Below are 14,483 nucleotides of genomic sequence, written 5' to 3' on the forward strand. Positions count from 1 at the left end.
ACTCTGCGTAGCGCAGCAAGGGTGGAGAATCGGGGCTCCGGCCGCCACTGCGGCGGCGTCGGTGGGGCTGCGGAAGCTGCGCTGCGGCGACAATGAGACCCTCCATGTTGCGGGCTCCGGAGCTCGGCCGGCACCGCCCCTTCCCCTCCCCTAGCGGGAAGCGCGCCTGCGCATGGGGCCCAGGCCCGGGCCAGCCGCAGCCTGAGCTCCAGGGCCGAGGGAGTCCCGTCCACCAGGACCGGAGGCGCGTGCCTGGGCCCGCCCTCTGGTGTCTTAGCGGCAGAAGCCCCGCAGCCCCGGCCCCTCTCGAGGTGTTCTGCACTTACCTAGCGCCCCCACCCCCCCGCACACAGTAGGCGCTTAATCAATGCTTAACGCCCCATGGTCACAGGCATGGAGCTCTTTTCTGCCCCCCCAGCAAGGCTTTCCCTGGACTGGTGTCCCGCAGGCCCTTAATACATGTAAATATCTCCTTTGCAGACGTTTGTTTGCCAGCCTCTCTTTTCAGACAGAGCGGCCTTTCTTTTGTGTCCCCAGGGCTTACTTTGAAAAGCACTTGGCACACAGTAGGCACTTAATGCTGGTTGACTTGCTAGGAGGGCCCTTGAGCCATCTTATCCAACTGCGTGACTTGCCTCTGTCACGCTATCAAATGAGGAGGACAGATCTGAACACAGAACTTCTGGAGTCAGTCCATAAGTTTTTATGAAGTGTTTTGCTGTTCGGGCAGGTCCAACTCTTCATGACCCAATTCAGCATTGTCTTGGTAAAGATCCTGTGCCATTTCCTTCGGTTCACTTTACAGTATGAGAACAGGAGGCAAACAGTTAAGTGACTTGCCCAGGGTCACAAAGCTATTAAGTATCTGAGGCTGCATTTGAACTCGAGACTTTCAGACCAGTGCTCTATGCACTATGGACTGTGCACAAAACGTCTAAGTATCTGAGGAGACATTTGAACTCGGGTTCTCCCAACTGTAACGATTGGAATGACGCCACCTGCTGGAGACTTACTGCAGGCCGCTGAGCTATGAGAAGGCGGTCTGAGGGCAAGACCTTTTTTTTTTTTTTTTGATGCTCTTTGGCATCAGGAAGTGACGTTTGCATGCAGGAGGAAGGGGCTCTTTCCTCAGGATACTGGTGGAGAGTAGACAGTGGAGCTAGAAATGCGCTCTCCTTTTGATCCATAGATGAATCTAGGCCCTTCCCTCTCTCTTTACCAAATTCTTATTCTCTTTAAGAAATGCTTAAAAGTCTAACTCTTGCTAAAGCTTATAATTTATTGGCGACCACTCAGATATTTTAGACAGACTAGCTAGAATTTTAGCCCCTTACACAACTTTGGGGTCAGTACTCTTATTTCCTGAGCCACCTAGCCATCCTGCTTCTAACAGAAGCATGTGATGCACAGGACCTGTTGAGATCCATCCATTGCTGATGGAAGTAAAAGGCAAAAGACCTGAGTTCAAATTATGCCTCTGCCAAAAAAAAAAAAGTAAGTGGGTGACCTTATCCAAGTCTCCCCCCCCCTTTTTTTTGCAGAGCAATAAGGGTTAAGTGACTCACCCAGGGTCACATAGCTAGTAAGTATCAAGTGTCTGAGGGCATATTTAAACTCAGGTCCTCCTGAATCGAGGGCTGGTGCTTTATCCACTGTACCACCTGTGCCTCCCCTCCAGGTCCCTAATTTAGCACTCAGTTTCCTCCTCTATAAAAATGGAGACCTTAGATCTAGCATAATGTCACAAGTGACTTTGGGATAATAATAGGGCTTGACCTGGATAGGGCTTTTCTGATCTGCCAAGTGCTTTCTTGGCATCTTTTGTCTCATTCAATCCCCATGACAACCTGGTAAGGTAAGACGATCGCATCAGCTCCTGTGGTTTCTGTTACCCTTTGTGCAGGTCACCCAGCTCTGCCCTCCCATTCCCCAATGCCTCCCCTCTAAGGCGCTGGGCTCCTTCCCATCTGAGACAGTCCTTCCCTAGCCCAGACTCAAGCTCTCATCCGTGCCTCTTGCACTGGAATCCACCACAATGATATTCTGCCAAGCCATTAATCCTTTCTCGTTAATAAATGAGTTAATCAGGCACTTTTTAAAGGCCAGCATCAATCAATCTCTTCTAGGCCTTTTCAGTTGACTCCTTTTGGCTAATTCCTATGGCTACAGGTCCAGCCCTTAGGGGTCATTGTCCTTTTTTCTTTTTAAAAAATTTTATTATATATTATACATTATATATTATATATTTTATAATAAATATGAACTTGTCAAATGTCAGAGAAAACACAAACATTTCTATGTGCAAAGAAAAACAGGGCAGGGGAAGGGGGGGGGGTATTGTGAAGGAAACCAGGAAGCTGTATCTCTATTATGTAGAGTTTGGCTTTTTAAAGTACGTGTTAAGTTAAATATGGTAATTTCACCACTGCCGTACTTGTCTGATTCTTTTCTGTGTATTTTAAAATATTTCACTGACACTTTTTTTTTGACATTAGTATCACTCCCTCCTCGTGTATTTCCACCCCACCCCCACACACACACCCAAAAAAAGCCTCCCTTATTATAAAAAGGCATAGTTAATTTAAGCAACACAGAATCACCCGCTGGCCGCATCCTTCTGGACCTCTTCTTCATCAAGCCTCAGCCCAGAGATGGGAAACAAGCTTCATCTGCGAGTTGGGATGGAGCAGAGTTGTGGAACCTTCACAATCGTTTTGTTGTTCCAATGACAAAACGTTATAGAAGTGGTTTTAGTTCTGCTCACTCCACTCTGCATTGAATCTTCCCAAATTTCTCTCAATTGTCCTTTTTCTCATTTCCTACAGCACAATAATATCCCATTACATTCATGTACCACAATCTGTTCAGCATTTTTTTCTCAATGGATGGGCACTCACTCTGTTTACAATCTGCAAAGATAAAAAGTGCTGGCTAATAAAAATTTGTGTATGTACAGGCCCGAGTCAGAGGACTCAGATCTCTTGGGAGGTATGTGGCTAGTACCAGAAGCATTGTGAGGTCGAGGGGTGCATGCTGAAGTGGCCTTGGGGTTAAATTCCAAAGTTCTTTCAAGAATAGCTGGATGGGGACAGCTAGGTGGCACAGTGGAGAAAGCGCCAGCCCTGGATTCAGGAAGACCTGAGTTCAAATCGGGCCTCAGACACTTGACACTTACTAGCTGTGTGACCCTGGGCAAGTCACTTAACCCTCATTGCCTCACCAAAAGAAAAGAAAACTGCCTGGTCATGTCCTTTGATCATCGATCTCCATTTTTTAATAAGGTATAGAGCAGGGGCAGCTAGATGGTGCAGTGGATAAAGCACTGGCCCTGAATTCAGGAGAACGCGAGTTCAAATCCAGCCTCAAACACTTGACCATACTAGCTGTGTGACCCTGGGCAAGTCACTTAACCCTCATTGCCCCAACCAAAAAAAAAAAAAGAAAAAGAAAGAATAAGGTATAGAGCACTGTGCCTTTGGCCAGGATGTCCAGTTTACTTGGAAGGCTTTACCTCCTCACTTCTCTGTCTTTTGGAAACCCTAGCCTCTTCTAAGGCTCAACTCCAGTGCCCCTGCCTGTGGGAAATCTTTCCTGATTACCCCAGGAGGAAGCAGTGGAAAGACCACTGGCCACAGATTCACAGGTACAGGATTGCTACCTGGGCAACCACCTCTCTGGGCCTCAGTTTCCTGCTCTGTAAAATGAGGTCCCTTCCAACCCTAGATCGAGGCTCCTCTGGTATGGTTGGTTCCCTCTTCTCCCTCAAATTGCATTTATTTATTATTCTGGGTACGATGAAGGCCAGGGAGGCTTTATTTTGAATCCATAGGACTAACACAGGGCCCAGAACGTTTCATTGCTGCAGGTGTGTGTGTGTGTGTGGGGGGTGTTGGGGAGAGAAGGGAGAAGTTGAGGTCAAGGTCTGTAATTTCATCCCTCTGGAGCATCCCCAGGGTAGAAACTCCTTCTGACAGTATATCTGGGGAAGCCTCTCTAACTTAAAGTCTTCTGGAGCAGCCGAGGGCACCGAAGAATTAAGTGTCATGTCAAGCTGTTTCCAAAGCAGGTTCTGAATGCAGGTCTTTGTGCCGTTAAGCCTGGCATTCTAACCACCAAGCTATGCCTCCTCTCACCTTGTCCACACATGACATATAAATGTTTGTTGAGTTAAGGGAAATGCTCTTTTTTTTTTTTTTTTTTTTTGGTGAGGCAATTGGAGTTAAGTAACTTGCCCAAGGTCACACAGCTAGTGTCAAGTGTCTGAGGCCGGATTTGAACTCAGGTCCTCCTGACTCCAGGGCCGGTGCTCTATCCACTTCACCCCCTAGCTGCCCCTGGGAAATGCTCATTTTAAATAGGACTGGATTCCTGGCCCTCGTGGCACTTCCAGATTATGCCTTCTATATTGGCTTCATCCACCATCTTTATCATCTCTCTCCCTATTTAAATAAAATCTCACCACACTGAAGACATCTCTTCTCCTTGACTGTCTGTACCACCAACCATCTCAAAACACTTCTCAGTACGTATCCCACAAACCGAAAACTTGTATAGGACATAACCTGTGTATTTTCGGTGACTCACCACCCACCTTACTCAAGGTGGGTGCTCAATATTTTTAAAAGTAGATTGTAGCTAGAAGAAGAAAATCTTTTCCCAACATGATCTTTGAGTGTTTGCCTTCTGGTTCAGGCCAAAGGAACTGAATGATCAAATTGATATCATGGACTCAAAAGAGCAGGAAGGGGCCCCTAGAAACCATATGATCCAACCTTTTCATTTTACAAATGAGGAAAATGAGTTTCAGAAAGGTTATTATTTGACTGAGCATGTACAGGTAGTAAGTGGCAAAGCTGGGATCCCCACCCCGGTCCTCTGATTCAAGGGCAACATTCTTCCCCCTGCCAGTATAACCCAAAGGAAGAAGGGGATTCATTTTGGAGCTGCTGTGGCAAAATCCAGGAAACTCCACAAATCGGGTTTCAGGGAACTCAGAGAAAAGTAGTTTCCCCTTGAAGCTAAGAGTTCACTAAGATTAGTGGGTCAAAGGGGTGATGGAAAGGAGCCAAATGGAATTAGGCAACTAGAAGGAGGAAGGAGGAGGCCTGCAAGAAGCCGACTCATGCTGAATTAGACAGATGCCAAGCCTGTTGAGTAATAGGAGATAACAGGAGGAATAGGCACCTGTCGTTGGCCAATCTCAATGTAACGACATGGGACTTTCCCCAGCACCTGAGCGCATTCTCACCTAAAGGTTTACACAGGAATGGAATGAATAACTGTAGCTCCCTGTTGCAAGTTCATGCCATGTTACCTTTGGAGCCCAGGAGAGGCAGCTCAAGGATCCCAGGGAATAGCAGCTCAAAGGCCAGTTTCATCATCTCATTCCCTAGGCTCTGAACCTTTACCCTTTGGTTACTCCCTATCACGGACCCAGGGAAAAGCCCAGATTTATTAGCTTGGCTTTCAAGGCCCCCAATCTACCCGCCTAGTTGTAACTGGATAACCTTCAAGGATACTCTGCTGGGGGCACATTCTCCTGCAAATTTCTTGCACGTTCCCACAGCCATGCTTTTGTCCCTACCATTCTCCCTGCCCAGAATGACATCCCTTATCCATCCCTGCTTCTCTCTTCCTCATCTTTCACAAATAATAAAATCGCACAGTGATGAGCAATGCACTCACCCTCTCCCACTTTCACCCTCCTAATTGATTTAGGGTTCAAACATCCCAAAGCATTGCCTTAGGGGCACAGGCAACAGATAATACCTTGTGTCTCCTCTCCCCACCAACCACTGACCTAGAATCTCTGGGAAGTCAGGAGAACTAACTCAGAAAAGGGCCTTACTGGGAAATCATTTTGTCCTCTTGTGTCTTGCAAACCTAATCTGGAGGCACATGGCCTTTACATGGCACAAGTGGTTGGTGAGAGACTGAATCAGCAGGCATGGAGTGAGGCCTACTTCTGGAAGAAGCCCCAATGCCTGTGTCTCCATCCTTCAGACCTTGACTAGCTATAAAAATGTCCCAAATCTTGCTAGGACACCTGATTCTTCTAAGCTCCTCACTAGCTGCCTCTGGACCCACTGGAGTTAGCAGGAAAGGCAAGGTGACACTTGCCCTTCCCAATTCATAGTTAGGTTGTGAGAACAAAAGCTGACCTCTGTGAAAGTGCTTTGTAAATGTTAAAAGTTCAGTGGGAGGGGCAGCTAGGTGGCAGTGGGTAAAGCATCGCCCTGGATTCAGGAGGACCTGAGTTCAAATCCTGCCTCAGACACTTGACACTTACTAGCTGTGTGACCCTGGGCAAGTCACTTAACCCTCATTGCCCTGCAAAAAAAAAAAAGTTCAATGGGAGCATAAGATGGCAATGGAGTGCTTGTATGGACAAGCACACCACCTTCCCAATATGGCGGCCCATGGTGGCACATAAATGCTGGGCCCTGCAGCCAGATTACTCTTTCTAAAACAGATTTATATGTGTCTGCTCATCGTTTCTTGAGATCTAGGGCAGAGGGGTGGAAAATCTAGTAGCTCTGGCCAAGCTGGAAAGGCCTGGCAAAGGACCCAGCTCTCTGCCTCTCTTTGCATCATGGACCTCTTAGGCAATCCAGCAAAGCCTATGGACCCCTGCTCTGAACCACACAATTCACAAAGGAAGCACACTCTTTTGAAGGATGACGCCCTTCTCGGATATTTGCCTTGGTGGGTGCTGATCTTGTGTCCCTGGCTCAGCACTTGATGAGCCCCTCCTCATCTGTCATCTCAGGCGGTCTCTGCCCCCACAGAAGACCCAGCCCATCCCAGGAAACCCTCCAGAAACAGCAGGTTCTCCAGGAAACTGTGTTTGTGTTCCTGCTGTCCTAGGCTTCTCCTTGACTGTGTTCAGATGAATAATAACAGTCAACTCCCATTTCTGTGGCGCTTTAGAGTTTGCAAAGCTAAAGCCCTGGAAGGTTTGCAGAGCAAGCATTGTAGTCTCCATTTCACAAATGAGGGAACTGGGAGCCGAGGGGGGGGGGGCGGTGAAGCCCGGGGTGGGGGGGTGCAGGGTGCTGGCTCTAGAACTGGAGAGGACATCGGAGGCCGTCTGGTCCGACCTTCTGATTTGACAGATGAGGAAACTGAGGCCCACAGAGGTGACCTGCTGGGTTCCTACAGGTACTAAATGATTTCTGACCCTCCCTTTGGGCAGCCCTTTGTCCCACATCTCCAGAAGGGATCCTGGCCTCCTAGGCCTGGCGAGCTTCTTCTAGATGTGGCCCCTCCCACAAGCAGCCCCATCTTTACCCGCTTCCCTTGAGCTCCCCCCACTCCTCTCATTGCTTCTGTCTTGGCCCAGTTCCCTCTTGGCATATGCCCTGTCTCCCTCACTGAAGGGCAGGCTTCTCAAGGACAGAGGGTCTCTAAGGTCCCTAACAAATGGAAAACTCTAGAATTCTTAGAAGTTTCAAGGGCTCCATCATCTGGCCAGGGATAGCCATCTAACCTTCTCCATCAATGACCAAACCGACCAGATGCAGGCACTCCGCTTGGCTTTACCAAAGGCTTAGAATAAGGGTGGATCCCAGAGGTCATTAGTGGGACCTCCTCATTGTACAGAGTGGGAAACTGAGGCACAGAGGGTGACCGGTTATGAGTGGGAAGGCTCAGACTCAGGCATGGGTCTTGTGCTTCCAGTTGCTGGGCTCTGTCTTCTGGAGCCCACCCCCAAGCAGGATACCTTTGCTCAACCCCCTGGCCCAGCTTTTTTCTCCTCTTCACCTGCTGGGATCCCAGTGAGACTCTTCTTTGAGACCCACCCTGGAGCTCTGACCTCCCTCCTCTCAGTATGCGCCCCGCTTACAATCTACATGGCCCTGGTCTGTAGACACTGGTGGTCCCTGCTGTTCTCCTTCTTCCAGGAGTGAGTCTGGTGTCCCTCAGACTCCTTGAGATCAAGGATGGGCCTTCTAATGCAGAGACAATCTACACAGTAGATTGGGCTGACTTGCCAGGAAGACCTGTATTTGAATTCTACTCTGACACTTACTAGCCAGGCTTAATTGACTTACTAAAAGCAAGTCACATAACCACTGTGAGCCTCAGTTTACTTACTTATAAAATGGGGATCATAAAATTTGCTGTACCTACCCAACAGGCTTGTTGTGAGGATCCAAGGACCTGAAAAACCTCCACAAGCAGTGGATCAGCTGGGAGTGCTTTAAATGGAGTAAACAGGAACAAAACCTGGTGGGACACCTGGGTGAATGCTGCCTGGGCCATTTAATGGCTGTGTAGCCACACCCCCTCAGTTTCCCCATTTGTAAAGTGAGATAACTGCTGCTGAGCTCCAGAGTTCTGAGTGGTAGCTGGGCTAAAGCCGATCAGGTGTCCACAAGCAGTCAGGCTCTCCCCAGGAGAGTCAGGGCCTGGCTTGGTTTGGTCTTCAATCCCCAGAACAGAGAACAGGTCTCCCGTGAGGCAGGAGCTGGAGATGGTTTTTGCTAAATTGCTTTGCTGTAAATCACACCACACATCTATATTTGCTGGAACAAGTTTTGTGTTTAATGATCAGAAGAAACAATATGCACTTTAAACACTGAAAATCTTACATTCTGAAACTTTACAATTCATTAAAAAATCTGACAAGTTGGAACTTTCTAAACAATTCTCCGAAAGGCACTTCTCTGCCCTCCTTCTCTTCCCCTCAAAAAGCAATTTATGGGGTGGATTTCTGGGGTTTCTTTAAAAACCATTTAATGCTGCTGGAAGCCAACCCCTAAACAGTGACTTGCTTTACTGTTGCTAATAACAACACGGTCATGCAGATGCTCTGATATTCTCAGTACAGTTTTCTCCTAAGCCCAGTGAGCCTCTCTATCTTAACATACACAAAGCTCCCCTGGTTTTGGAAGTACCCCAGGAAACTGTGGGGCAGAACTCTTTGGGTTGATCTGCAATGTCTCTTCTGAGAATTGCAAATCGGGAGGCACACTTTGAAAGGAAGAAATGAGAGGAACCAGGTACTTAAAAGGCAAGGAATAATTTTTGTCTCTTTTACCCACTTCCCATTAGTCAACGCTCTGAATCATGTGAAAAAACAAACCCTGTTTTTATGCTCTGAATCTGTGGGTTTTTTCCCTTTCTTCGGGCCTGATCAAGCCTGTTCTGCCATCCGGATCCACACCAATTCTCCACCTACTCCTTGGCATCCCCGATTCCTCCAGCTGTTATTGCGAAGGTGGCTTCATTTTCAGGCATCTCGGGGCTACCGAAACATAAGGACAGAAGCATGAAGGAAGCTCCAGGTTACAACATGGCTTTGTGTCATCCTGTCCTATCAACTTGTGCTGCTGGGGACATCACCTATGTGGGAAATCTGTAGCGTTTACCTGTCTGCACGTACCATCATTAGCCCAGGAGCATGTGTCTGACCAACCTCACCAGGGTTTTCACCCACCAAGTTTTCTCTAAAATTAAATAGAGCTCACTCTACCCCAGTGCAGAAAGTAGAAAGGCAGCATGGTGTGGTGGGAGAATTGGTATTGTTGGGGTCAAGAGAGGTGGATTCAAATCCCAGCTCCAACACTTACTAGCCAGGTGACCTTGGGCAAATCATTGTGTTTGGAGGAGCCTAAGTTTATGCCCAGAGCGACGGGTATAAGAGCTACACAATCTGTCCACCTTGTGGAGTCATTGTGAGGAAAGTGCTTGGTAAACCTCAAGCCAGAGAAATCCAAGTGTGAGAGTGACACTGCTTATTCTGCTTGGCATTAGGGGCAGAATTAGGAGTGCTGGGTGGAAGTCATCATCAGGAGGCAGATTTCAGATCAAAATAATAAAGAACTGCCTGGCCATCGATGTTATACCAAAGTGGAACAAGTCATCCTGGGAGGCAGCAAGTCTTTCCCTGAGGGGCTGTAAGCAGAGGCAAGATGAGGGATTGATCGCTGGGAAGCTGCCCAGGGGTTCATCCAGAGAGGCCAGAGAAGGTGGGTGGTGATATCAGAGATGACCTCTGAGATCCCCATGAGGCTTTGCTTCTCTTGGTCTGGCTCTGGTGAAGTATCATGGGAATCAGGAGGAACCCCTCAATATTCTAGTGGCTTTATGGTCTTATCACTTTGTAGAGGACTTCCAACAATAAAGAACAATGTCCACCCATGCCTGCCCCATCAGTGTGATGCTAGCTAGTTCACAGAGAGACAGACAGATGGACTGTGGGGCAGATGGAGACATACACCGATGGACGAACTCTCTAGGAGCCAAGACACTTAACCTCTGTCCACCTGGGGACAGTAATAACACCTCAAAGGCTTGCTGTGAGGATCAGATGACCTAAGGCATGTGAAGCACTTTGCCAACCTTCAAGGGCTATTTAAATATGATTGTTATCTTTCACCCACTGGGTCTTTCTTTTGTAGGTAGCTGGGCCAGCCCCTCCCAGGGTTAGGCTCAGCACAAGGTCATTTACAAACTGGAAAGTCTGAAATCTCTCATGTCTGTGGGAATCTCTGGGCTGGATCTCCTCAAGTACAGTGGCTGCCCCAGCTGAGCATCCATCTCCCTGTTCCATACTAAAAATCACAAGGTGGCTGCACAGTTATCTTCACTGTCATATCTTTCAGGGCATCTTCAGTGATCCTGACACTCAAGAGGAGAGACTTCAAAGTGGCTCTACAGGGACACTGGGCTAAATTAGCCCAGCCAAAGGGTGGCCTCTTGGCCCCCAAGCCTTGTAGGGGTTGCTTGGTGTTACAAGCATAGAGGGCTCAGCTGAACATGCCATAGTGGCATCTTCTCAAGCCTTGGATACTGCAAAAGGAAAGGCTCAAGCCTGGAAGAAGGCTCAGAGGGCAGCTAGGCCAAGGCAAACCTAAGCAGGAATCCCCTCCATAGTATTCCCTCTAAGAGTTATATGACCTCCAGTGTGGTAAAAAAATGAAAGTTTTTAACTAAAATTTAAGAGTTGGCTAACGATAACTGAAGGACCGCCCTTTCAGGGAGGAGACCGTGATGAACAGCCACGCGCCTGCTGATGCTCAGGAGAACGTGACCAAGCACTCTACTTCCAGGGTGCGAGCTTAAAAAGGATCAGGTTTGATGGCGTGCTTGGGTGATCAGCCCTGGTCCTCGGTGGCAGCACGTGCTTGATGCTGGTTCTCAGCCTGAGAGGAAGCTTTGGGATTCGGTGAGTTTTATAAAAGAATATAGACTAAGCTTAGATCTAAGACTATTTATTTGTATTTCTACTTTCCTATTTCCCTAATCAATATCACCTGTTTGTTGGCTAATTAATTCCCAAACAATAAAAGCTAAGTAATCCATCTCTAATTAAAGCTCAGAGGTTTCTTTCTCTTACTGGTCTGGGAGATAAATAAGGGAAAGGTTAAAGGGGAGTTTAATGCTCTTATATCCAATTTTAAATCTCACACCAGTGAGGATGAGCCTCTTCCCCCACCTTGAAGCAGCCCACCGGCCCCACTTTTGGAGAGCTCCCATTTTTTAAACATAATTTTTTTTTTTAGTGAGGCAATTGGGGTTTAGTAACTTGCCCAGGGTCACACAGCTAGTAAGTGTTAAGTGTCTGAGGCCGGATTTGAACTCAGGTCCTCCTGATTCCAGGGCCAGTGCTCTATCCACTGCGCCACCTAGCTTCCCCAAGAGCTCCCATTTTTAGGACAATTCTCCTCACATTGGATGGAAATCTGTGACTTGCACCCACTGTGCCTAGTTCTTTTCTCTAGGGCCTGGATAACAAGTCTTTCCCATCTTCTCTGGGCCTGTCTTTCAGATCCTTGAAGGAAGTGATCCCATCCTCCTCAAATCTTCTCTTGCCCAGACAGTTTCCAGCCCCTTCACCTCCTCCTTACAGCGTCATGGTCTCTGCTCCCCTCTCCAGCCCAGTCCCCCTCCCCTGGATCTGCTCCCATTTTTCAGGGCCCATTACAGCTCCCGGCAGCCCCTCCAAGCAAACCACCAGAGTGACACTGGAGAGGCCCAGTGAGTCTTTGAATCCACTTCAGCATATTTACAGAAAATTACCAGAGAGCTCTTACAGCTCCATAAAACATAATCTTTGTGTACTCTACATCCCTAAAGGAAAAGGCATGGGCTCAATGAAAATGGTACTCTAGAGAGGTGGGAGGCCCGATCATCGAAAAAGCACCATGTCATTATTCAGCATTTGCCCGATGCCAAGAGTAAGCACACAGAGGCTGTATCAAGCAGCAGCTTGAGACCTGAGGATCTGTGTGATTTTTTTTTCAGCCTTGGTCCCCAGGGTAAATGGTTAATCTAGCCCATCTTCTCTCAAAATAACTTTTGCAAAGGAAGTCCTTGTCAGAAGGAGACCTTGCCCCCAACTACAGCGGAAACGATGCCCCCTTCTAGGCAGGGCAATGCTCTCTGTTCTTCCCCATCTGTGCAGTTGCTTATAACGAAACCTAAGTTACCTGTCATAAATTTTGGCGATGCGAAGCTCTCCTCTTCCCTTTCGCAAGCAGATCCTTGTTGTTGACGCATGAGCCAGGATGTGACCCCCAATGGGCTTTTTGGGGTCTGCCTGAAAACTAAACCAAACCAAAGCATTTGAATTCAGTCTCGTCCTGTGGATCGTCTACACTGGGGATGGTAGAGCAGAGTTCTCCACCTCCAGGGGAAGGAGCTATTTATAAATCCCCAGATTTGTGTAGATGTGTATGCTGTTCTTCTGGTCATGAAGGATGCCTGAGTGGAGGCCAGACACCTACTTCCCACACGCCCACTCCAGCAAAAACCTGAAATCCACCCCAGATGGGAGAACACTCAAGAAATCCAAGGAGGGATTGTGTGTAGTGTCTTCTTCTACCCCAGAACTATACAGAAAGTCAGCTAGAAGCCCCTGAGCAATCAGGAGGGGGGTTGCTGTCAGGTAGCACTCCAGGACTACCAGAGAGGAACTACCCCCAAGTAAAGGCTCCAGGGTGGGGATTTTGAAAGCCCCAGGAGGGACAACAAGCAGGCTGGAACCTACCAAGTGCCCAAGGGCTTCCAGGGCCCTAATGGTGTGGGGTGGGTTTAATTGGTCAAATTGTTCATGAGTCATCCCAAAGGAATTACAAGACTCAATGACTCAGTTTCCCAAGTTTTATTGAAAGACTGTTGACCACAGGGAGAGAACCAGAAAAATGGAAAGGTATCTCTCGAATAGGGAAAGAGAAAACAGTTATATTTATAGTGTGGATAAATTGATTTTCAGTCTCATAATAATCTCCTCCTTAGGGAGGTACAAGGGAGGGCTTATCCTAATTTAGAGTTCCTGGGGTCCTAGGCCAACCCCCGAGACAGGTACCTTTTCCATGGAGGTGTGTTTTGGGGGTTTACACGTCATAAGGTGAATCTGGGGACAAATTTGGCCTTGTCTGCGCATGTTACCTCAACTTGCCACGGTCACAGTGTCCCTGTGTTTTTCATTCTCAGGCCTAGTTTCTGGGTATTAACATTTATCAGTTAGGATTTCTATAGCCTGTCTCTATGTTTTTGTTGTAGTTAGGGTCTCTGTGACCTGCCTCTTTATGTTCTTGTTATGAGTGGTGATTAATGGGGGTAATCAATAGGAGAGCCTAAGCCCAGGAGGCAGAATTCAATGTAGGAAGCCAAAGGAGCCCAGGCTACAGAAAGAGAAAAGCTGACCCCTCTACCCGAGAGTGTAGAATGGGGCATGGCCTGACCCTGGCACAAGGCCCCAGTCCAGGAGCTGAAACTGGAGAGATGAATCGACCTAAGAAAACGCTGAGCGGTATCAAAAGTTATTTTAGATCTATAGATCTCCCAAAAGGAGAGAACAACTCTACTGCAATTGTAAGCAAAGACTCAAAGGGGGGAAAATGGATTTTCCATAAGGACTAAGTGAATACCTAAAAGAAATAAGAAATGAAGTCAAAGCTGTGGGCCAGTGTCCGACGCAAATAGAAGGAGATCCCTGCCAGCTGCCTACTGACTTAGAAAACCACAAATTGACATTATGTGCTATGGTATTTTTATCTATTTTGTTAAACATTTGCCAATGACACGGGGCTTAGGATAAATTAGAGGAAGTTTCTCCTGTGAGTAGCAAAACCAAAGATGACAGATAACAGGACAGACACATTAAGGAATCAAGGGCCTGTTAAAGTTTAGGTTGACCAACTAGATTTCAAGATGGACACAACTAAGAAGTAAGGGGCAGGAAATTCACTTAGGGGTGGCTACTACCTGACGGGAGATAGGAGACAGAGATCATCCCAAAGGTCAGGACCATCATTTCAAAAAGATCCCCCTTGACTTTCAGGAATATGACAAGCATCCAGACTTTCTCCACCACACCCCCAAAAGGTGGTTACCCTGTCGATCCTCTCTAAAAGCTTTTTCCTTCCTTCTGTTCTGGGAGGAAAATGTTTCTAAACCCTCCTCCCTGAGGGGTAAAGTCTTTGACTTACCTCTAGGTCACTTTCTCTGGTCCCAAATAAAAGACCAGGGAG

General features: G+C 47.6%; 1 protein-coding gene across 2 annotated transcripts in view; it reads right to left on the minus strand.

Moving 5' to 3' along the window:
- Nucleotides 1-8,573: 8,573 nt before the first annotated feature.
- Nucleotides 8,574-14,483, minus strand: part of DMC1 (DNA meiotic recombinase 1) — a 45,797-nt gene continuing 39,887 nt past the window's right edge. For both annotated transcript variants that reach the window (XM_043965235.1, XM_043965236.1), the window contains exons 13-14: nucleotides 12,438-12,554; nucleotides 8,574-9,250 (exon numbers count right to left, since the gene is read on the minus strand). In XM_043965235.1, the coding sequence (XP_043821170.1) occupies nucleotides 9,181-9,250; nucleotides 12,438-12,554 (187 nt within the window). In that variant the 3' untranslated portion in view covers nucleotides 8,574-9,180. The remainder of the gene's footprint in view (nucleotides 9,251-12,437; nucleotides 12,555-14,483) is intronic.

This window comes from Dromiciops gliroides, chromosome 5 (genome assembly GCF_019393635.1).
Source record: "Dromiciops gliroides isolate mDroGli1 chromosome 5, mDroGli1.pri, whole genome shotgun sequence".
Lineage (NCBI taxonomy): Eukaryota > Metazoa > Chordata > Mammalia > Microbiotheria > Microbiotheriidae > Dromiciops > Dromiciops gliroides.